This window comes from Apiospora phragmitis (assembly GCF_038363925.1).
Source record: "Apiospora phragmitis strain CBS 135458 chromosome Unknown utg000006l:1.0-5683423.0:1.0-5690449.0, whole genome shotgun sequence".
Classification (NCBI taxonomy): Eukaryota; Fungi; Ascomycota; class Sordariomycetes; order Amphisphaeriales; family Apiosporaceae; genus Apiospora; species Apiospora phragmitis.
Window position 1 is genome coordinate 3,407,524 of NW_027117404.1, and position 25,346 is coordinate 3,432,869.

At 51.6% G+C, this 25,346-nt stretch overlaps 2 protein-coding genes across 2 annotated transcripts; both read left to right on the plus strand.

Moving 5' to 3' along the window:
- Positions 1-5,909: 5,909 nt before the first annotated feature.
- On the plus strand, positions 5,910-6,179 carry PG994_006312 (uncharacterized protein; the record flags this gene model as incomplete). The annotated part of the gene is made up of 1 exon (XM_066857721.1): positions 5,910-6,179. The coding sequence occupies one exon, from the start codon at positions 5,910-5,912 to the stop codon at positions 6,177-6,179; it is 270 nt and encodes an 89-aa protein (XP_066716990.1).
- Positions 6,180-21,740: 15,561 nt separating this feature from the next.
- On the plus strand, positions 21,741-23,634 carry PG994_006313 (uncharacterized protein; the record flags this gene model as incomplete). Its single annotated transcript, XM_066857722.1, has 2 exons — positions 21,741-21,840; positions 21,899-23,634. The coding sequence occupies 2 exons, from the start codon at positions 21,741-21,743 to the stop codon at positions 23,632-23,634; spliced, it is 1,836 nt and encodes a 611-aa protein (XP_066716991.1).
- Positions 23,635-25,346: the final 1,712 nt, after the last annotated feature.

A 25,346-nucleotide genomic window follows, 5' to 3' on the forward strand; every position in this document is an offset into this window, starting at 1 on the left:
TCACAGGACCTGTCAGTTCGCCATGGTACAGTGGATAGGCACTTATTTGAATTTGATTCACAAGTCTCGAACGAAACAAGACTGCAAAACTGCACTGCCCATCCTGACACGGGTGAGTCTAGACTCACAGCGGCCAACCGCACTCTTACATCTCCGTGCTCCAAGCTGAGAGGCAGGCATGTCGTGACCGGGATTGCTGGTCGCCTGCCTCCCGGCCGCCCAACACCGCGGGCGATACACGGAGTGCTTTTGCCCCTTTCTTTTTCCGGATTCGGAGGCCTTCCGCAGCCGTTGCCTTGCCAGGATCTGCTCGCTTGAGCCACTCGTCCGGGGTCTCCGATAATCAGTTTGATCTCATGTGACCGACTACGAATTTTTATTCACTCGTCTTGGGTCTTTCAAGAAGCGCCATCGCCATTCATGGCGACGTTATGTTGCGTTGCGCCTAGGGAGGAGGGCCTATGTATCTACATACTAGTACATCTCCAAGGCCGGCCGCTTCAGAGGTGCCCGAAAGCTTGACCGAGATGGCTGCAGTTCGAGTCGAAACAGAACGGACTAGTCCTCGGCAGAGGCTGGAGATGCCTGATTACGATAGTTTTGCATGGCAATCGACGAACGCAGGCATATATCATACACGTAGACTTATTCTGAATAGGGGCTTGATTGTCATCCAGGCCCCGTGGTGAACTCGAAAGTACTCGTACTAACATACATGGCAACCATTGCTTGAAAGGTATCTTTGCTCTTCTCATATCGGCCTTCATGAACTCAATACACATGCATTTTGTTAGTGTATATCGGTATATGCAAAGCGTCTTAAAGGCACTGTGCGTCCTGGGATACTAACACCCTTCATGGTCCATAGGAGATCTACAAGGAGGGCATACGGTCCTTGGTAGAGGGTGGCCGTGACCATAGCAGTGCGATCAACCTATGTAGGCTTGTGTATCGCACTCGTGTTGGTTCGCAGGCAAGATAGGACTTCAGGCCAACCATATCTTAGAAGACTTCCCTCAATGCCACCGAACGCGATATCTTGAGCCATGTCATATAGGACTGAAGCCAAAAAGGAGTTCATTTTGAGGCGCCACATATTCTGCCGTATTATTTGTCGCCATATCCGCATGGGAATTTGGTGCAAGTGCCCTGGAGTTCCTACAATAAGCCTGTGATACTACCTAAGCCACGTAGCAAATCTAATCACAATACCTGGGGCAGGATTCTAGCCAGGCCCACTCGCGTCACTGAGGATTGACTGGCCGTACGTAATTAGCATAGTTCATCGGCTGGCCGCTCCTTCTTCACCTTGATTCATACCACAGTGCCCCTAATTCAGCTACCTATAGAAATCTCAACAAAATTCGATGGCTGACTACACTCAAAGATAGTATGTGTTTTGGCAGCTGGCGGCGAAACCATATACAGTTGCCTGTAATTGTGCGGCGTAGGTAGAGATAAATACCTGGCTCTGCAGTAATCCCTTCCCTATAGCAGCACGTCGCTATACCTTCGGACAGCGGGACGCGGGCCGCAAAGAATCCTTCGTGGCAGAAGTCAAACGACCAATTTTTGCCGAGGAAAAGGGTCCCACGTGAGCAAAATTCTATCTGACCATACGTACACTGGAGTTGCTTCCTGGAGGCCGTATTCATCCCCCAACTGCAAAAAGAAAACAACAACCCGCGCACGCAAGCCTATCTTCTCCCTTGGGAAACCCACCATGGCTCACCCCCACGGCTCGGGGGGAAGGGATGAGGAGCAGAGGCAAAGGCAGTTAAGTTAGTTGCTTTGCTGGCAAATCCAGCAGAATCCATTGTCGAAAGAGAGGCCGAGTCGTTCGCTTACAGTTGGGGGACGTTTCAAAGAGGCGCGCGCGTGACAGAAAAAGATGCAACCCCGGCAGGTGAGTTGGTGAGTTGGCGCGGTCGTTACTGGTTTGGGTGCTGTCACGTTTTACCCCACGTTTTCCCTGGGTACTTTCAGATTGGCTGTCGACAGGCATTGAATCAATCGATCAATATCCATAAGAGGTAAGCAAGTACACAACAGTCTGCACCTGGTATGTATTGATGCAAGTAAGCAGCTTCCGCCCCCTCCCCCCTCTTCTTCCTCCGGGGAAGTGGGTGGTGTCATGCCGGTAGCGAACAAGACCACACCACCTCCGAACCGAACCCATGGCGGTGGCTTCACCGGTGAGCAGCATAGCGTCGCAGCCGCTTAAGCGCCGCATACCGACTGGTCGGGGTCTGCGAGGGACTTTAAGCAGCGCTTTGGGAGGGTGTGTCCGTTTTGGGGAATTCCCCTCCTGCCGGCCCCCTGTTGCCTCTTAGATGTGTGCGCGTGATGGTGTGCTCCGTGACGGCATGATGAAATTCGGCAACAGGGGAGGGTGGTGGTTACTTCCCAATGCATTGGGTTTTCTTTTGGTGATTGACGGCGCGCGAACATCAATGCAACATTGGACCCTACGCACTTTGCCTGTGTGCCTGCTTGGACGACTGACGGCGGTAGAAGCCAAATGAGAAAACCTGGGGTACAGATGCGACGCCATGATTCCAGGGATGATCTATTGTATTGTACCTAGCATCATCCAACGGTGCCGCGGGACGGCGGAACGGTTCGTGGATTGGAGGTGACTGCCCCAACAGAAGAGGATGCTTACAACTCTAGAGCCCAATCACGCCTCTCGTAAGGTCTGCTCCTGCGAGATCCCTACTCTTGTAGATGGTCGTTGGAGTAACATGCACAGATATATAGATGTCCAAGGAATCCCTCTTGTATTTGTTGGTAAAGGGGCCGATGCAGTCAGTCCCCAGCAAGGCTTCAATTATCTGCCACCTCTGTCAGCCACATACTGCAAGCACCTCGGCGATCGCGTTGGTGACCGCCATATGTAGGTAATCTTCAGTGTAGCGAGCAAATACCACCCATCACATGCCCAGCCCCGTCAGGTTAAATTGGCCTGCTATTCTGGCGACTCACCACACACCATCAACAACTCCCTACACCTCCTGCAGCCCTCCCGCAAGCCGCGGTGAGCGGGACAATTCAACCGTCCACTTTATCCACGGGCAACCAATGGCCTATTTTGGACATCTAACATGCCCCAGTTGCCCTGTTCGGGCCTGTCAATGGCGGTTCTGGGGAAGAAACCAGGACCCCCTGGGAAACCCAAACAATGGGATATACCTCCCTTCGCTAGGATAGTGTAACAGTGCCAACGTCGTGAGAAGGCAACGATCTTCGGTCCCGTATCCCGCGTGGCTTGCCGGTGCGGTCACGGCAATTTCCTTTACGTTGCAGAATGAGATGACTGCAGCTGTGGCTGGCATCTTTCTCCCAGGACGTCCTCAGGTAAGTTAGGGTGGAGGCGAGAAAAGGAGACCGAATAATCCAGCGATAAAAGAAGAAAAAAAAGGATTTATCTTTCACACATGCATTTGAAGTTCAAAGGCCCAGCGGAAAAGTACCCCATCTGTGCTTTCCCACCATGATCTGGGGTACACCGCTTACTAGTTGGCCTCCCTGGCTGATCGTCCACGGTAATTTGTATTCCAGACTCTCAGTCCCTCTTTTCCCCTCGCTACCTAATCTACTACGGGCGGGCCGCGTATAGTTTTGCTGGCCACCAACGTGAAAACTATTTTACCACCTTAGAGATACAGACAGACACACACAGAGAAGGACCTACTCGAGGCGGTCAGATGAGCAGACCATAAACTCTTTTGCGTAATTTTACTCCTTCGATGAGAGAATATTGCTCTCCAATCCTCAGCGCCGACTCAGTGTCGGATCCTTTCTCCATTGGCCGGGCTTCAAACGATAGCTCGGGAGTGGTGTCCCCACGCTTACGGCATCGACTGATCTCCGAGTCGCGCCTCCGACTAGATTACCTATCCTTGAGTATCTCATTCCCGCGGTGCCGGTTTCTCAATATGACGGGTCTCATGGGGAATGTCATGGGAGAAGGATTGTGAACCACCGGCCGGGGCTTACTTACCCCCTTCGCCCACGCGTCTGACCAAAACCCGATGTTCACGTAAGATTAATTTCCCAAGCTTTTAGTAAATGGCAGTCATCCTCATAGAAGGTATCTGCGTGATACCTGAGGCCCCCAAACATCACCATGTAATCATTGGAGCCTAAGGCACGGCCCGAGAAATGGTCCACTGGATTACATGTAACAGTCATATGTTCATCTGCCTTCCCTGTGCAGCTCAGTCAGCCATCCACTGCCCCGGGAACTGCGGTTGATAGGCGCCCCCGCGGAACTTGGATTGGGGGCCCTCCATCATCTCACGCGAGACTCCTTTCCCATCAGCGTGGTCGCCACATCGTTCGATGTCAAAAAGGGGGTAAGCAGGATGAGTTGGCACTTCCCTCCCAGAACTCTCACGTCGGGAGGTTCATCTTGGCGTCGTTGGCGTGATGATGGTGTTGCTGCCAGCTCTTTGCGCATCACTCATCCCGAATATCCATCCCACGAGAATAGAGAGAGCTCGCTCACTAGCTGCATCACCCCATGGGGTGAGTGAGATATGAACTTACGTTGACTCGGGTCTTCCTACCAGTGAGAAAATGCCTATGGGAGAAAATCTCGAGGATCATTTTACGCGAATTTATCTAGCATTTTATCTCTATTTTACTCAGGGAAGGCGTACTTGACATGACCAACTGCACACAGTTCGTTGCATACCACGTTTTGCAGACGCCTGCCCTGTGTTGCAGAGAGCGCCACTTCACAACAGCACGTCAGCCGCGCAGTAACGTAGTCCCCTCTTCCCTGCCACATTCGCTGGCCCATAGTTCAGGAGTGAAGCTTCTCGAGCCGTGAAAGTAGATGGGGGCGCGCCACCGTGATCTCGCATCTATTATAACCTGTTGCCTGCCGGTTGCTGCGCGGAGGCCCATGTTCATGCTAGATATATCGTGAGCCATAGCGGTGTAGGCATGTAGACTGGCAGCAGACCCAGCTTCTTCTACGCATATTGGGGGCTTCCATTTTCCTTCGGGGCGTGGCGGTTGACCGCTTCGATGCGGTTTGCATTTGCTGTGAGATATACGAGGCCTCGGGCATGTGCCACCATACTGGTCGCTTGCTTGCCCACGGCATTGGCCACTGACACCGCAGTTGCACAAGGATGATTCAGCCCTGTGCGACCTGGGCGCTGGTCAAGTGAAGCAAAGGAAGCCAGCTCCTGGCTGTATTTGAGAAACACTAAGGGGCGTCTTCTCCCCACCCGCAATTTTCTCCGCGGAGAGGCGTATAGCGGCTCGGATCGTGAAGGGAGTGCCCTTGCTCTCCACCCACAAGCCGATTCGGCTTACCATTTCTTAATAAAGGCCCCCTCTCGTCAATAACTTCTCTCCGAGGCATTGGGGCTGCCAGCTAATCCAAGACCTGCATCAGAAATCGAGCTGCGTAACTGGTGGAAAGTGCCGGTGCTATTGTTCGGCGTTTGAGAGTTTTCTAGGGACTAGAATGGGAGATTACCACCTTGTTCGCGTGAATAAGTGAGGCACAAACTGGAGCAAAGTGTTGACGGACACGTACGCACTCTGGAATGACGACATGAACATTCACAAGATAGGTAGATGTCTGCAATAGAGGATTACGGTGTAGGAGCACAAGCACCACCACCATCGGCCCGTACTTTCAGTCACGCATTTTCAAGATTTCCAAGATTCCACGGGTCCGTACAGACGGGAGCCTCCCAATCTCCCAGAGGGAACCCCCTTGTGCACCTCTCAACCGTTGCCAGTATCACGTATCCAATGAGTGCCTGCGACGTTTGACGAGGAGACAGCCAGGGCGTTCGCTCCGGGGCCCCGAGGAATCCGTTTTTTCTTCCTGTGGCAACTTATGAAAGGAGGCCAGGTTACAGCCACTCAGCTCCCGATATACGATGACCAGCTCTCCAGGTTGCACATTATCACAGCGATGGGCGATTCTTCGCCGTCAAGGAGATGGATTCCGTCCAGCTGTAGCAACGCTCTTCCTTCTGCATCACCACTCGTCACCCCCTAAGAAGCAGGTAGTATATGCTAGAAGAACAGTGGATGGCGGTGTCACTCACGCCGATGGCGCTGCTTTCCCTGGCTGGACCCCTCTGGAGGTCCGATCCAACACGCAAGCTGCCGAGCCTGGGCTACTATGGGAGAGCACAGGCGGATAGATCGTAATCAAAGTGCCAATACTGTACTTTCGCAATGTGTTCCGCAAGGGTCGATGAGATGGGCCCCCTTGAAAGCTGACTGCGTGCGATTTCCCCGTAACTTCCACGGCCCACTGTCCGAATTGGAAGCTGTGGGGGGACATATATTCAAACGATAATAACGATAAAATCAGCACCGCAATCATTCGATGTGATTATTCACTCCAAACCAAAGTATCTTTCTGGCCATCTGTACATCAAGCATAAGGGTCGCGGGGGCTAACTCGTCATCTGCTGGGGAACATCTATCGTTTCGATCCCACTCTTGACTTTTCTGGGGAAGGGAGCAAGGAAGCAAGCAGGAGCAAGGCCCCAAGCCAAGATACTCCAGCGTTGCAGATCTCCTCCCAACAAGCTTGCACAACTGTTTCTCAGCGGCACAGCGGATGAAGCTCTCGCGAGTCGCGACGCGCCTGTGACGAGTTTCTCTCGAGGTGACGAGGTATTCTGCATTGACTGACTCGGCAACGTGGGTCACTTGACCAAACAAACATCATGGCCCGCTTGAATCTTTTTCCACTTCCATTTTTGGTGAAGTATCTATCCCAAAGCGTCAGACGGTGACATTGAACTCCATCTGCCCACTACGACCATGTTTTCTGTGGTTCGGACCTTTGGGGTACCCCAGAAAAAGACACGGAGCCAAATGACATCATAACATCCGATAAACCGCCAGAGGCACTTTTGTAAGTCAACTGGCTTCTCTAAGCAAACGAATAGGTTCGGCATCGAGACGGTTAGGACCTGACTTGGGAGGATGGATTGACACGTCTCCCCTGGATCGATTTGCGTGGCGCGTGTGTCTCAGCCGATTGCTGTGTGTGCGATGATTTGCTCGTAGGAATCTCGATGGCTCAACCGGTGATCTCACAGCTCACCATTTCCCATTTGCACCCGTGACCGAGTAACAATGCCATCGTGTAATTTGGTTGGACCAGTAGAGTACAGCAAAGCACAGCACAGCACAGCACGCCCGAATGTCACCTAGCTATGTACAACGTTTCTATCTATTCCCGATATTGACGACACACAAAGTGCAGCAAGGCAGCATCAGCACAGTCGCAGTCCTTACTCATACCTAACCCAAGACCTCGCTTCTCATCTTAGGGAGGCATTCAGCAAGGTCAATTAGGTTATGTGGCTCGCCGAATGGATCAATGCGCCCTAATTGGCCCAACGTTACGACGGGTTTTGATATCTACTGTCGAGTCTTGGAGTGTCCTTCAATACTAGGACGGGAATCTCGACCAGCCTGCAAAGCACCCACACGGCGTCGCTCATGCACTCTCGGAAAAGAGCATCTGAGACAAAACTGCCACTTGGCGCCTCTCGAATGGAGTCGGGGAACTCTTCCTGTCAGCTCCCCCCAATTCAGGTGGGTGGGATTTAAGGGGGGAAGACGGTGAAAGAAAGGAGAGAGGGAGGGACTAATGCCACCCACCAAGTGAGCATGGCTATTGAAGCAATCATCCCATTTCGCGAAGACGAAGCATTAAAAGTCCTAGGTAACCCCCGTTTTGATGTGTGATGGTGTGATGGGGAGACGGGGGAATGGGTGGTGGTGGTTAGGCTTGTGATTAACGGTGGTCTCATTATCACGTTATTAATATATTAACAATAGATGCACCGAAACCAGAAACCAAGCACCCGGTAGAATGTGGGGGTGGTAAGCCGTAAGCAGCTGTACACGTTACCCCCTGAAAGTTTGTTAATTGATGGATACCGTTTCGGACTTCAGATGAAGTATCGACAGGCCATATTTGTGTAGGGAGTACATCGAGCGTCCCATTTGAAACATAAAAAACAGAGAATAATACCACCGTAAAAGATATACCGCAACTGAACAGCTGTTATACGTTTCAGCACGATAGAGGTATTGTAGACGCATGAAATACCTGTACCAGGGCTCTCGCACAAGGGTATGAATTTAACAAACTTTCAGGGGGTAGAGTGTATGTATCTGGGGATGTTGCTGTCGGCGGTGGTGGCATCAGGCCCAGGGGCGGCGGGGGGAAAGGTCAGGGACTTACTTACCTCAGGGAGGGACGGACGGTAGATCAGCGGGGTTGGCTTGTTACAGTGGACAGCAGTAACTACACCACATGAGGGCGGGTGTGTGCCTTCAATCTGCTCATATCTCACATAAGCATCATCACAAACTTGGATTCTATCTCACATTTGGCGACCAGGGCCTCGAATTTCCGAAATAACATTCTGGCCAATCCCGATTTTTGGTTCTTCCTTCCTGTGATTCAAACGCGACGCTACGGTACGGGCGAGCACCTTCCCCGGAGGGAGGGGCGCAGAAGGCGGAGGGGTGGCGCTCAGTTTTGAGTAAGCCCGCGTGGGATTGACAACATCACAAGACACAATCACCGCGGCGTGCCATTCGTTGGTATTCGATCCTGTCTTGTGTCGTGTTCCCGCCCGCCCCGTCTTGTCATCCCCCATCGTCGTCTAGATCTTCTCGTGTGTGTCTATGTATGTCTGAATGCGCCTACATAACGCAGTGTATATTCACGATCATCCCGTACAGCAGCCTTGCGCTGCTGTGTTATCCTCTACCTGAAAATAAGGAAGTAGTCAGAACCAGAAAGGAAAGTACTCTATTCAATCGCATAGCGGCCAAGATGTTCTTCTCTGACCGCCTGATCCATCGTCTTACCGGGTCTCAGTCCTTTTCGTGGGGTATATCGGCGATGACGATGATGGCTTCCTGTCTGTATGGGTGACAGTCACCGCATCGCACCTCCGTGTGTCACACACACATACAAAAAGCAAAGTACATATATACATACATGTATGTCTGCGTGTATGTAGGTATGCGGTCCAATAGTCAATCATTCAATCTGTATTGATGTATCGCAAAATGCCTGTACTTCGGGTCCTTCCCCGCCGCCACCTTGCAGTCTCTACTACTGCAGCCTGCCTGCCTGGCACCGCAAGCGACCGAATAAACGCAGGGCATGCGGCCATCAACCACCAAAAGCGAACGGGGTGTGCGGGCTGGGCGGCCGTTGGCCTTGTTTCTTGCGTGCGCGTATGACCATGGGAAAGAAATCCCACCGGATGGGTAAAGACAAACGAATAGGATCCCAGGGAGAGGGGTAATAAAAACAGAAGGAAAAAAAAAAGAATTCAAATCCCGTAATGGCAAGTAACACGCAACGAATGAGCTGACAGGTTTTAAGAATGGCATCTTATCACAGACAGAGCAGATAGCAAGATGAGGAGCAAACAGTCTGGGCACTTCAAGGGTCGTAATCACGAAATATGCAGCTCATCATCTGAACCCTCCTTTCTCCACTGCCATTCGCAGCTTACATGCCTTCTGGGGGGCATGCAGAATGCGTGCCATACCTACCACAGCAGAGACCCAGAGGTCTGGGCCGCATCCAATCCAGTCGCTTCGTGCTTAAGGGACAATGCAACCCTCCTTCTTGTCCTGCCCAGTACGGAGCTGAAGAAAACAAAGGACACCGCATCCTGGTTCCGGGCCAGTCTCCCAGAGTTGCATGACGATCTCCGTCGTTTGCGCCCGAGAATGCTGGGCAGAAGTTGGGGGTTTTTCCCAATCTAGATCAGGTCACAACCACATTCCTTTCCTGTCTTTGTCTCCAAATGAGGAGACACAGGCGTCGTGTCCTCCTACCACTGCATGTGGCACGAGGGCCTCACGATATCCCAATATGAACATTTCTTACCCCATAAAGAGAGGAGATATAGCTAGGCGTGTTGCAGTGCATGCTGACCCAAATCGTCCAAGACCACGGGGACCGAACAAAAGCAAGACAGCCTTCAGCTTGCTGCAACGCTGACAGGACTCCGTGACAATTCGCATGTTGAGCAAGTACAACCAACTGTGCATTCCATCGTCCTTTGGGGTCACCTTGAATATAGGCGCTGAAGAACGGAAACCTTATAGTGAGCCGGTTGGGTATATCATACACTAGGCGGATGATGCTGCTATTTTCGGAACCTTGGGCGCTCATTGGCCCGTCGACCTCGAATATCATTCCTTTGACGTCGTGCCGTAGGATGATGACATAATAACCCATGCGCACCTGACTTCGCTTTCCCGCTCTCACCTGCAGGTGCAGTCAGGGCTGAACCGTTGGAGAGCTGCCGATCTGCCTTGCTTCGTTTCTATTATCAGATTGTGTTGACTCGGAAGGCCAGATTATGGTTTATGAGAATGCCGGCGGTGTTGTTCATGACATGACATGGCATGACCGTTTCCTCGAGCAACGGTGGCTCATCATCCCCATCGGCGTGCCAACAAACAAGTATCAAGTATCACTCACATATCCAAGGGGCGCATTTACACTTCTGTCGGGAGTGTCAGCTGGTTACTATCGCCGCAAAGTTACGTCGACCCATTATCAGCTAATGTATTTATTACTATATATCTTGAGACAAATAGTATGCTCTCCTCCACCATCTTGGACAATAGGGCTATACAGGTAGGGATAGAACGGATTAATAATGGGCTGAATAATTTATCTAGATTTTATCTGATTTTCGCCCTCCCTTTTACATGAAATGACTCTTAACGAAACTTGATGATACCTTGTGTACGATGGGATTATGTCCGAAGATAGCCTCAGGTGGGTTGAGACAGTACAGGTATCCAGACCCGACGATGGTTTCCTCGCTGCGTCTCCCTTTTTGCCGGAGAATCCATCGGGAGGCATGGATATGCGGAGAAACCACCAACCTCCTACACAAGAGTCTGGGGAATCAAGTTGCCCCAGGCAAAAACTACCTACCTTGGCAACGATGCGAATCGGGCCATTCCCTTAAGACGGCTTCAGTCCGCCGTAAAACATAGAACGCCATTAGAACCATGCCATTCACCGCTTATGGCGTGGTTTCTACGTCGACATCCTACCAAGGTACCTGATCTTTTGACATGGGCATGGGCTTGTGCGATTTACCTGCCTTCTGCAAAGACTGGATATGGAGAGTCTCAGGCGGGGAACAAAGCACACACATGACCAAGAAAGATTGGTTCACTGCCATGGCTGGACTGGTCGCTTTTCTTGTTCTGTGTACCATTGTGTGGCCTGGAAGATTACATCGTGACTATTGCCGGCTCTATCGGTTCTATTTAGTGTCTGATGCTAACATAAGATCCAATGCTGTAGAAGGTTGTTGGGCCAAGCAAGTAATTCGAAAAGCAGCTGTTCCAATTCCATTCCCACGTCCCAACTTCCAAGACAGTCAACGGGCTAGACAAGACTGTGGGGCCCCATATCCCTCCAGGACCAACTCCGGTGCCCTTGCACTAACAGGCAGGTCCCTGAGACCGAAGATCGTACTACCTAGGCCTACCAGCTTAGGGGGTAAGAATTCAGCCGAATGCCCTGGATAATAAGGCCGAAGACATTAGATAAGATAATAGCCCAGCAATTGGCCTGCGAATGGTGCATTCATAACAACAGAACAGTCTGGTCGGCCATGTCGCGGCTTAATGCTCAAGCTATAGTCGGGGTAGTCATGGACTATAGATACATGCGAGCGGCGGTGCAGGCGGAGAACAGCAGTACTGGTGCCTTAGGTAGGTGCTACCTAACCTGTGCCTGGACTGCATACCTCGTGATATATCGTAGCCTGGTCCTGCTGTGGGCGCTGGATCGGAATCATATGCCTCACGCTTGTGAGGACAGTAGGGGCGAGGATTGCGATTGCATAGAGAAGCACCTTCCCAAGTTTCGAAATGCGGGGGGTGATAAGGGCCGAATGTAATCACCGAGAAAGGGAGTTTGATGAACGATTCATCTTTTAAGACTGGCCGCGCGGGGGTTCCTTGAGATCCTGAGCCTCGCGAGAGAGGAGATGCTGGCATCAGCCTCGTAACATACCCACGTAGTAGACGAGGGTACTGATGAGCAAATCGTCTTCTGACTACAACGAAACAGCTTCCCGCTTGGGATTGCTGCGAACAGTCTTACGATATCGGCAATGAGACTTTGAAACATCAGCCATACCTTCTAGGCCCATCACAACTTACGAGTGTCAGTATCCTCGGCATGCAGTTATCGCAGGTCACCCGGACCTTCGGCATGCTGGATGTCTAGATGTCGCCGGCGTTGGAGCACCGTAACGCCCATACCCTCAGCTCATGTGAGCTGAAGCGGCAATGCGGTGTCGCTCGGGTGTCGGGTGCTTGGGGTGCCTGTATGTCTTGGACCCTGACTGATACCCACTCCGACCTCTACATAGGATAGCTATCGCGCGTGAACATACCAGAATAGGTAGGAACAGCGCAGACCAATCCACAAGCGCTTCCCAATGATTTACCGCCGAAGGAGTGTATGATGATCACAGAGACCGTCGGCTCTGGCTGGACGACGACGGGCTTAGCTAGAGTCTAGAACCAATTCAGAATTCCAGGGTCTCCCCCTCCCCCGCCCCTTTCATGAGAGGCGGGCGAATTGCGACTCGCTCTCCACTTTCAACAAAAATAAAAATAAAAAACATCTGGACCGACCTGTTTTAGGTCGGATGCTCGTAATGAGAAGGAAAAGGTGTGCGCGTCTCGCGGCTCCCCATGCAATTCTGGATCGGAAAATTGAAACTGGGTTATGCATCCGAGTCATTAAGCCATTGGCCCATGACTCTCCTTCGCCGTTACCACAACTGGGGGCATTTGGAATTCTCCAGAGATAATGCCGATCGGCGCAGCAGTAGTGTCAGGTGTATGCAACCAGCATTTTTGACAGCAAGGCGGCGAATCAAGAATCAAGAAACCGGGAAGCGAAAGAAACAAGAACGAATTACCGATTGCGTACTCTGCCTAAACGGCTCGCTAATAAGCGGGTTTCTTTGTTAGTAACCTAGACGACCCTTCATGCACCAACTACCCCCATAGAATGGATACTTGACGAATCTGGAGAAGGAGATATGTCGGCATTCCAAGACAAGGTTCTCCTCATTCTCTGGGCAATACAACATTGGCTAACCCAAGAGGCGCACGCACGTGGGGCTTCTTGTTTCGCAGCATTTCACCAGGTGCCCACAGCTGACGGGAACACATACCGACAGTGAATGCCGTGTCGGGCTGGATGACCTCTGAAAATGGCGAGAGGAGGAATGCCGTATTGCGGATAAACCACCAACCGCCAGGCTCACAATAGCCGTCCCCTGCGGTAGAATGTTGGCAGTTGTCAAGGTCTGGATGGATGGACAAAAGCGGGAGGTGATCTCTCCATAACCTAGTCAAATCTCACAAAAAGGCCTTTATCGCTGCGTGTAGCCAAGATGGATTAAGTTATTCCCATCCATCCGCAAGGGGAGCCGGCAATATTCTTACAATTCAGCTCAGCTCATCCGATGATGGAGACGAGAATGTCCAAGAAGCTTTAATCTAACCGGATAGTCGACCGGGCACCCGCACCACCGTACCTGCGCAAGCCGAGCATCGTACGAGGCATAGCCCGGCCCAGCGGGTTCTAATAACCGGCTTACCAAGGCTGGCTGGGCTCGCCGAACAGAGATCGCATGTGCCCAACAATACCGAGATCTTACACAAAGAGAAGCGCATGCATACGTTGCATGCCATACCAGGATACTCCGTACATACCTAGTACAATCCTGCCAAAGAATCCTTCCCTCACGTTGTTGTCATTTAGACTGTGGATGTTACCGGTCAGTCGGGATATTGCAGGTCGAACAAGCATATTCCTCTTTGAGATATGCTTACCTGGGCTCTATCGTACTCGCATTATTATCGCCTATGAAATATGATTTGGCTGTCCCAGAAGGTGGGGGCGGTAGGCCCCGTCCCTTGTCATAATGCTGGGAACGACTGCCACACAACACGAGTTCTTGCGCGGCACAGCAATTCGTAGTATGACTGTTACAAATGACAAGTGAGCAAAACCAAAACCAAATACTTTTCCCATCCGGAGAGCCTCCTTGATATAGCAGAGCCAGAAACACTCCATGTTATGCATTGGGGATGGTCCTAAATAATTAGAATATAGTATGAAACACTCCAACCTCCTTGTGATATATGACTTCGAGAATATTTCCTATTCTGGACTTGCAGACAAAGAAAGGTCAGTGTGGCCGGAAACGTATCCGGTGGGCAGTTTCGACTATGTATGCTGTTTCGCTTATCTCCCCAAACCCCAAACGGTGTTTGGCCATTGACAAGTTGTGTGCCGCAGCTTGAGGACCTATCATCTGAATTGACGCTGGGCTGGACTATACCCGGGTCACGCCGGGTTGCAGGACTTCGGATGCCCGAATAGGAAATGGGCGACGGTCTTGCTGACCGAGTATCCCCATCCCGCACCAATCAGAAATCCGCCTCAAATGCAAAGATGGACGGGGGGCATTTACTGTAAGATGAGCCCGAAAAGAAACTCCATGGGAAAGAAGTCATCGTCGACTTGAGGGTGGTGTGTGCTGTTGCACGCCCATGACGAACCAGCGTGATCCCTGAAGTGATGTATCGGACGGCGTGCACAAACACCGGCCGCTTGCGATACGTCGAGTCTGCCATTGGATGGGGAAGTGCGCAATGAAAAGCCGATGATGGCTGATTGCATCTTAGCTTCAGCCCTTCCCTCCTTTTTCCCTATCCACCAGAGGGAAAGCTAGGCGAGCACGACGGGTTAGGATTGAGAGTGGTATGACGCAAAAGTAACTATTGGCTAGGTCTGTCTTTTCTGCTTCAGCAAGGAACGACTGCAACACAATCAAACATCATCAAACATCGCGCATGAAACCGTCGGTGGCGTCACGGGGGCCTCGAAAAGGGCTGGGCTTCAGGGCGTTGCTGCCCGAGCCAAGAAGAAGCATTGGTTACCAGCAGTCTGGACCCAATATGATTTGTGACCAACAACCACTCCGGTAACCTTGCAGTTCCTCCCTTCGCATTGATAAATCAATAATATCATCCATGTACGGACTTAGTTTTGAGGCTGAAGTAAATCTACCTATCTGCGCAAACATTGCGAAATGAGTGTACGGGGTGACAATCATCATGTGCTTAGTAAATGTGACGATCTTGAGGCTTCGAAATCCGTTACAGCTGCCACGATGGAGGAGGATGCAATGCTTGAGCCTCGTCGCAAGAGTCGAGCATCGACAGAGCTCATCGGAAGAGAGCCCTGAGCTATTGCGAGAATCCTGTAGGCAGGTTACAGTACGTTGTTGCGATGCGAACAAAGCGGGTTGCAGCGTGTTAGTCGACATTTTAGACGATCATGCCCCCTTTCGGATGCAGTGTGCCGCTGGAAGCCTTCCGCGGTGATGCAGCAGTAACACTGACCAGCTGGCGTCGCTAGCTTTTCGGAGTTCACCTGTGGGCTGCCGCCGGGGGGGATATGAACAAGGAGGGGAGGAGGGTTCCACACGTGTCACATGACCTGGGCAACACCGCCAGCCTGGTACCGACGATGAAGTCGAAGCTCTTGTGGCTCTGGGGAACCCCTGGGATCGTTCTGATGAGCGCCCCAGACGGGACGCGAGATTTTCCAGAACAGAACCACTTTAGGCCAGAGCAGGGTGATTTGATTATCTCCTCACTGGGGCAGCAAACACGGACGAAACCCATATGCATAAAAAGAAGCAAGAAGGCCGACCAGAAACGAAAGTCAGATCGGGGCTTGATAAAAGCGTTGGCTTTTCGGTACGTACTTGTTCAATACCCCCGCCAGCTACCCGCACTAACGCCACGATAATTCTTATCCCTCCTGAGAATAAGGTAATTCGCTATTGAGCTCAAGCCATGGTCGAAATACTTGCATGTGGCAATTGGGAAAGAACCCCTGCAATGGCTTGCATTTCCCCGTACATCAATATATTTCTTCTTAAATCAATGGCAATATTATTAATAAGGGAGACTTTTAAAGCCGTCTTTGTACACGATACTGCTGACACCAATCTTCTTCGTTGCCTTCCCGGTCACTGACACTTACCCCTTCTCTCCAGTCCCCCACACTAGCTGGGGTTACCGTCCTCTCTCGCTCCGGGGAAGGGGCTGCCGGGGCAGCGGTCACGAAATCTTGATAGATGACGGAGGTAAGGGAAATCATTTCCACGCGGGATGCGAGATCCCCACGTCATGTGTTGATTCTCAGCATCAGTCACATTTTGCCGATGACGAGCGGTGGCATGTACTGCATGCATCTTGGGTCTCATTTTGTCTGCGACGAGCATTTTTGTTGATCACGGACAACAAAAAGAATTCTCATGTACACACATACCTACATATATCTTTACCGCCAGTGATTAACATTGACTATACTGCTTAATTTAGAAGGTAAGGTAAATGGCGAATCGTCTTGCGCACGCATGTAGGGCAAGCACGTAGATCAGATGGTCCAAGGCCTGTTGTCGCGGATCGCAGCCTCTTCGCTTTGCTGCAGCCCTGCATGGTCGGAGTGATTGGGCGGAGCCATGTCAATCAGTTGTTAATCAATTGTCGGCTAGGAGAAAATCACGGATATAGACCGATGATTGTCACTGACACCCTTCGTTCGTCCTTCGTATCCGGTTGCATGTGCCTACTTCGTGCCTATGTAAAATATAAATGTTGTACGAGACCTCTCGAGATAAAAGTGTAGAAGAGTGTGGCTTTCTCCAAAAGGGCAGGTTACTACGCAGCTTACTTTACTCGGCGCTGTGCTTAATCCCAGCTTGCACCCAAAAGGACCCGACTACCATGCGTGGGGGCGCGGTAACAGGTCCTCCATCCTTCGAAGGCAAGGCAATCAAACAGTAATCCACGTGCGCTTTGCGATGCGGACGGTTCGTTGCAAACACGACTTTTGATACTGCCGCAAAAGGACCTTTTTCGTACGAGACGGGAAGGGTACCTTGAAAGGGGCGGCAGCAGAAAGATAAAATGGGTATTATTCTATAAAAAAACAAACGAAAACATGGGAGCACAACGCAAGACCTTCCGACGGAGCGGGACGGCAAGCCCCAACTGCAGGATCATCTCCTGCAAACAGTTTGCTTGCCTAATTCCACCCTTTATCGGCGCCTTATGTGTAGATGTACTTGACTTGTAGAATGGATAAGGGTACCTAAGCAGTCAGCGATCAGCAGAAGTCGAAGACTGGCTGATACATGCCATATAACCGACATCAGACATCGCAGGGCATGGCACCGTGGGATTCAGGGGTCGTAAGTGTTTCTGGTGTTGTGGTGGTGCACATCAACCACGTTTTTCCCAAACCCTCGTGCTCCTTGACACAGACCACGACAACCCCCATCATCTTTGGCCTAACTGATAAAGTCGACTCGGTGTGCGTTCTGACAGGGTTCGGAGTTCGCTAACAAACAAGAGCCAGAAAGTACCGCCGACCTTGGGATTGTGAGACGATCCCGACACCTGGGGGCGATGGGGACCGATGGAAGGCCTGCCACACACCTTCCAGAAGGACTAATAATAAGGAGCACTGGACAAGGCTGCCCGGAGATTCCACCACGATAGTAGAACCGCCTGCCGGATTGGGCATACTGGCCGTACGACCGCTGATACCATGGGAGCCAATGCGAGATTAACAGCTGCTTCTACTACTTACTTGGGCATCCATTGCTTTGTTAACAGGAATCTGAATTTCCCGTGATCTCCCGCAGGCCCCGCCAGCTTGCGCGGATGGGAATCTAGGTTATGACCAAGCGTCTTCTAATTCGTTTGAAATCGTACACACGAGCCTGGTTCGACTGTTTTTTCAATACTCGTCGTAGTAAGTGTGACCAGGGCTAAATCCGTATCCACCTCACCACGCTGCTGGAAATTGCAGCAACCCAAGGTACTGGGAATCAAGTCGCGCTCGTTCAGTGCCGAAACTCGACAGGGATCGAAAACAGAAATCGAATGAAGGAGCGTAGGCGCCACCGCGCGTATATAGAGCATATCCGACTTGGCAGCTATGGGAGTCCTTTTTGGTGTGCGCCCGATGAGGAGAACTTAAGAGCGGTGATACGTAACCAATAACATCTGAACCTAGATACGATGGGGATGTGGTGTTAGTGGTTTTGATAACAACCTCCCACCAAGAAACTCCGCGCTTCTCCGGTACGGTGGGAGATAAACGCGCCGTGTATATGGCCCGTTTGGGGACAGCCCCCCTGTTGATCGTGCATTTTGTCTTGATGAGGAGACTGTGTGATGGAGAGGTGTGATTAAAAGCCCGGGTGCGGCGTCCGCACGGGTATGTGTTATCACTTCCCAATTGGCGAGCGTGGGGTTGGCTATGCGTTGGATTGGCTAAAAGCTTTCCCCCGTGATTGCCACCACGGCCCAAAACCCTGAGGAATGTTGAGTAGAAATGTAGTAGCTGCGTGGTGCCGCATTGTAGCACTTGCGACAGCAACGCGGCTCGTCGGAAACGTAGTGTCCCATCATTCGTGAGCAGAGAGGCACGGCAAGATGCCTTCTCAAGATCACGAGGGCGTTGGTACCTCGGGTGCAAGACGGCATAAGCACTTGAAGTCTTCAATGGACCGCGGGAGTAACCGCTACGCAGCTGGTGATAATGTGGAGCGAGGGCGCCCAAAAGTCTTCTTTCAACTGTGACTGACTGTGACTGTGACCGTGACCTCGTCTTTGCCGCGGACGGTGATTACCGACTGGGACAGCCAGTAGCCTGAGCGAGCGGGGTTTTCCACCTTCTCCGGCATATACAAGCTGTTATAAGTCTGTAACCGACAGTATGTAATTGAAAGCATTGAATAATGAATGTATCGCGTTATCTGCTCGCTGGAGACCTGGGCTCGACGAGCGCGGGGGCGCCTAGAGGCCTGGCCACCGAGGCATGCCAGGTTGTGAGGCTGAGAGCGCTCAGCTGACCATGTTCTTCATGCGGAGGAGCCAATTACTGGCAGGCCACCAGATCCCGGATGTCGAGCATTGCTTTTTTAGGCCATGCTCACGGGAACAACCAGCGACAACGCATCAACCGGAATTATCAAGTGTCAGTCAGGACTGACAGGATCGCAACGGTGTCCTAGCCCCCTCCCCTCCGTGGTGTTCTATCTCGACACCACCGTATTTGCCTGTCGTTGCTTTGACTACGCACGTGTCTGCTCGCTCGCAGCGTTGGTACGTGTCGGACCTCGTCTATTTTGCGTTTGCGGCCCCCCATGCAGAAGCTAAAGTAAAGAATGATAGTTGGCCATCGATTAAGCCGTTACGCATGTGCCAGGAATAGTCTCGACCACTCATTGCTCAAAAGGTATGTAAGTTACCTCTCATGACTCCTCAATGGCAATGATTGCTACCAATGGACGTGGACTTACTTACACGGATGACTCAATGGTATCAAACAAATGATTTCGAATAAAGCTCTCCCCCTTTTACATGAGCGCTTGAGTTTGCAACTCATCACAAGGGGCCTTCAGTGAGGCAGAAACCTGAATTTCGGGGACTCCCATCACCCAACAGCAGAATGAATGCTCAGTGACAGGCAACCATGACCATGTTGAAATTCGTTGTCGGAGTCAGCAATTGGCACCCGTTGGATCCCGTGCCCCGGTAGAAAAGCAGAGAACCGTACTTTCAACATCAGACTATCAACCAGTCAGTAGCCGTGTCCAAGTGCATTTGTGGTAATAGGTTCAAGGTTCCGCTGTCTTGAGACGGCATGACGATGCAGCACACGACGATTTGCTTCATTTACAAGTCAAGCATGTAGAGAGGTTTTACGTCTTGGGTTAACGAGCGACGGCCACACGCATCACGGGGCAACAATGCCTGGCGCGAACTATTCTAGGAAACTAAGGACGATCGATCGTTCCAGATAATATCAGGACAGTGAAACAAAGCGACAATTGCAGGATCAAGATATTGCGTATTCGATCGTAGGTGGACCAAGAAGTCATGATGCCCAGTAATATTTACATACATCAAGGCAGACAGATAATACTATCAATCACAGTTGTGTAGTGGAACTGCCGGCCGTGCCATGGCCTTTTGGTTGTTCGTATCCCTCTCCTCTTCTTACAAATGCTGGAGCCGAGAACTGGGAAGAAGATGGGTCATCTAGACTCACCAGAATACTCAAACGCTCTATCGTCATTATCGCCATTATCGTGGCCCATTCGGCTTGCCGTCGCTCGTGTTCTAATCGCATGCAACACTGCCTCTCTTGTAGAACGAGGCTGGACTTTTTTTTGACATGGTTTTCCAATTGGCACCTTGATTTTTGTGAAATAGAGTGGACACTTACCCACCGGCTTTGACGACCAGCAAGCGATGAGGCGACAGACAGAGCTAGACGGCGGCCTGGTTGCGCGATCAGAAAATCTGGTCACAGAAAAGAGAGTCAGACGCCGGGAAGAGAGTCCGGCTTCGAAACGCACAATTCACCGGACAAGTCCCGATGACTGAGAAGCCCATGGGAAATGCCTCATATGGAAGATACTGCCGCTTCCAGACTAGAAAGCGCGCTAAGTAATGTGCCTAACCGTAGAGAGAAAGTGCCTAAGTCCAGCCAAGTCGCTCGCTGTTGGAGAGTTGGAGAGTCTGGCCGTAGACCGCCGACCACTGGGTCAGGGCCGTTCTAACGTGGAGAATTCAGTAACGGGGGCCACATGAGATCAGTGGGAAGGGGGCAGACAGTTTGAGGGAAGGCAAAAAAAAAATGGTACGGCAGTACAAGGACGCCTCTGCCCAAAGTTCAGGTTGGAAAAAAGGTACTACATGGGCCCCTGGAAACCATGGACCACCACCCACAAACAGCCCGAAGAGAGACCCCAGGATACCCACTCGGTCAGGCTTAGGGAGGTATCCAGGCCAAAGTAGCTACGTACTCTCTCTTCACCAGTGCTCAAAGCCCATCCGACCGCCAGGGAGAGACTGAACGCCAAGGAATGGGAGGAAAAGAAGAAGGAAAAAAAAAAAGGCGCGACTCGTTACTTTGGCACAGGGGTACGTACCACGATGTACTCCGGTACTTCACACCGCGCCTTCTGGGTTCCTCTCCCATTCACTGGACACCCTTGTCCTGCTGGCCACTCCACTTCCCCTCCGCTCTCCCTCTCATATCAGAAGGACCAGACCAGACGCACCACCAGCATAACATCCTCATACATATGTACATGTCAACCCACTCCTCCTCCGCAGATTCTTCCTCTGCCTTTCACGATATTGACATAGCGCCAGCTGCAACAAACATAACCCTGTGTCGACTCTACAAGTGGGAATCAGTATTTTACACAGCTGCCCACTACGACGACTCTACCACCACCACCAAGCACCGCAGCATAACGTAGTCCTGCTACCTTCTACATTGCCGGGGTCCCACTTACATCACCACCGCTTGCGTCTTCACGTCCTCTGGAACACGGCTCTCTCGACGACAACGCACGACTCCTCATACGTCTCTGTTACTCTCGAGGTGCCGATTTGTACTTATGACACCCCATTGACCGCTTGAGAAGCGCTTCTCGCCTGACGTCCGCGATCGAAGTCGCGCTACCAACATCACGATTCCCGCGCTCTTTTCTCACACAGCTGCTTCCATTACGCGGGAAGCATCCAGCATCATCATCATCATGCCTGGCAGACCTGAAGGATTGGTCCTGACTGTGGACCCGAATGTCATTCACAAGGTCGACACTGCAAATGCTCAAAACCTCTTCAACATGTGGACAGGTACGTTGACTCCCTCGGTACTGGTGCAGCCCGGCTTGACACTAACTCTTCTCGACAGTCTTCTCTAGATGCGCAGACTCCGTCGAGCAAGGCCGGCGGTTAGAGAACCTCAGCTGGAGACTCTGGAACCGTGAGACCTTTTGCTGCGACACTACTGAGAGCAAGCTTCGACAAGCAAAGTCTACACCCATCCCCAGCTCAACAGTACCCAAGGACATCCCCGATCTACGGATACCAGAGGTCCCTCAATTATCCGGCAGTGTGGACTCTATCGCTGAAGACGAGGAGGCCATTGAATTCAGCTCCGAATCCGAACCCATGGAGATATCCCGACCCAGGATTCTGCGACAAGACTCGAGCGCGAGCAACCGAAGTCGCGGCCGTGAGCGCCACATCACTTCCGACCACCTGGAGAAGATGGTCGTCTCTATAATTCAAGATAAGGAGCCCAATCTGGCACCTTTAGCCGAGTTGTCCTCGCCGTCCCTCGAGCCCGAGTCGGACGACTCACAGACAGCCTATTCATCCCCGGATGTTCAACAAACACCCGACACGCCCACCACACCGGCAACTGAGCCCATGTGCCATTCGTCTGTGGAGACACCTTCCGCCGTGTCTGCTTCATTATCGTCATCTGGCGTCGCATCCAGCAATAGCGACCGTACCCCGAGTCGCACCACTGTTATCCGCGGTTTTTCCCCTTCTCAAGTCTCTATCCCCACCCTGCAGCTTCGTAGCCAGGAATCAATGAAGCAACTCGCCCTCAGCGCGATCCCCGAACCTCAAGCTGCTCCAGCATACCGCCCGGTCCAGCTTAAGAAGCAACCCGCCAAATTTGCCCTCGGTGGCTCTTCGGGTGACGAGTCTTCTCCACAGAGCTTGATGCAACACAAGCCTCTTGCTTCTCAAGGGAAGCCCAAGATGTTCCAGCTTGGTGCATCGTCTGGGTCTGCTGAGGATCCGAGCCCATCCTTGAAGAGCGCCATGCACTCTGCACGCCCCAACTCCCTGTTAAATGCCCAGAAGAAACAGACCTCCTTCAGCAACCAGGTTAGCATGCGCACTATTCAAACTCAGTCTAGCGATGAGCAATCGGACAGTTACATTGACGAGAGTGCTATCGATGACGACGAAGATGATTCGGAATGGGAGGACTCTATCGAGGAGGGTGGCAAAGAGAGCATGGATGACCCAGTCACTTTCAAGCGTGTCCCTTCCAAGCCCAACCTGACTTCTCATCGATCCAACCTCAGCTTGATGTTCGCTGCCGGACAAGATCAGCGCCCCCGTGGCGGCTTAGGTGCCGCCATTGCCTCGCAATCTACTTCGGCTCTCCAACGTGCGCGGACTGTCCAGAACATCCCCACAGTGAAGGCCACGTCCCCGAACGATTCAGACGATAGTGGTTTAGAAATGAAAGGTGGCATGCGCCGGACCCCGCTGAGACCTATCACGGAAATCCCCCGCAGCACTGCCCAGCCTATCATGACCAGTGCTCATGCCAACCAACGCCAATCGGCGCTGTCGCCCCGAACTACGAGACGCAACATGCTGCATCATGAGTTGACGGAGTCGCTCCGCCGACAGCTACTCTGGGAGCGCCAGCAAAAGACATCTACTGCCAACGCTGTGCTCAAGAGGCGGCACACATCCCATGATGTGGCCAACCTGAAGCAATATCCCGAGAAGGTCTGCTTGAAACCCGAGGAGACCAAGGAAGAGCCCAACGCGACTAGCTGGAACCAGTATCTGGAACGTGATGCCGTTGGCGGCTACCACGCCCAAGGATGGTAATTTGTCCAACACTTCCGCACCCCAACACGAAAGACCGCAAACGACTGCGGCACACACTTTACGGCAGGCTTGACTGCCTTGTACATTGTTATACTTACTACATTACTGCATTGCGAGGTGGTTGATTTCTGAAGATACTTGCATGCATAACGGGTGGCGTTTTATTAATGCGGCTCTATGGCACAGCATTTTACATCATATGGCCCTAATCACAACAAGCATTACTTTTTATCGTGGTGGTAAGCGGCTACCACGCGCACACACACACACACACACATACGCACGAGACATAGCTTGGTGGACGACGGCGTCCATCAGTTGGCCAGCTCACCGCCGATGCCGGTGGGAATTGGCTCGTCATCAAGGGCACACAACGGCGTTCTCTAATTCAAATGATACCATGTCTGTTTTCTTCTTTTTAGGTTTTCTGCCCGCCGATTGGGAATTTTTGGGTTTTGGAAGCTACATGGAACGGTAGCTGGGCTTCACATCGAAAGAATGGTAGTGTCTATTCTCGACAAAGGAATACAGGGGCAACCCTAGGTCAGCCGGAACAAGAAAGCATATTTATGGAGGCATCTCACATCAAAGAGTTGCTAGACTTTACTCGGTGCGCAGACGCAGGAGGTGCGCAAGCAGCTCAGGTGGAAGGAGGATGGATTAAAAAAAAGGCAAGCACCTATGATCAAAAACATAGAAAAATTCGATAAAGCTACATCAAAACAAGATTAAAATTGTCATATGGCACTCCCATCATCACCTTGACTCGTTCCGATTGCTTGTGACTGCCCCTGCCTGACACGAGTTGACAGCCACACTCAATGCTGAAACCCCCTTGGGCGATTGGACGAAAATAGAGGCATTCCATTACGACCAATCGTTCTTTGTGCTAGTGGTTTCTTCTGCTGACTGTCCATGGCACCATCGAAGTCTATGCAGACGTTGTAGTGAATACCATCCGAACTGTACCTGTATCTCACTTAAGGTTTTCGTATCACGGTTGAAGGCTGCTCCTGGGGAATCTAGATTTCGTTGGGTACAGCAACTATGTATTCCTTACCATCCGTACATGCGTGCTTATGCATGCGTGCTTATGTGCCCGAAAACGCAAACATGTGAGAGGCTCGTGACAAGCCGTAGTCATTCCACCAGGTTGAGCGTCTGGATACGCAAACAAACATAGGTAGATACTAGCACGGCACCGAAACAGGGCAAGCCATTCATGTTTATTGGCGTACTTATTTTTCTCTATCTCTCTTTTTTCTTGGGCATTGTCCACAGTCTAGGGGGAACGAGGGGGTTAGAGTTGGGCTAGGTACATTTTTACCCCATGGGCAAGCCTCCCTCCCCGCAAACGGCTACAACAACGAAGAGCGGCTGCGTTGCCGCATGTCTCAGACTTGGTGGGCAAGTAGACAGACTCTCAGCGCCCTGCAAGCAAGGAATGGCTAGCAAAGCAAGGGCCAGAGTTCCGTTTTGCACAAAATAAAAGAACCATAGGAACTTCCTTTGCCCGGTGCTTGCTTGCTTGCTGGGCAGCACGTGGGGAGATCCCCGGGCAGGATGATGAGGAGTTCAGTCAGCAGCAGTAGATGCAGTGTAGGTATGTAGGTAGTAGGTTAGTAAACCATCGTGGGGTTGAATCTGTTTGTACGTGTGCCGCGCCGGGTCTGGTGTTGGCTTGTCTGTTCCCTCAACAAAAAAAATCACTC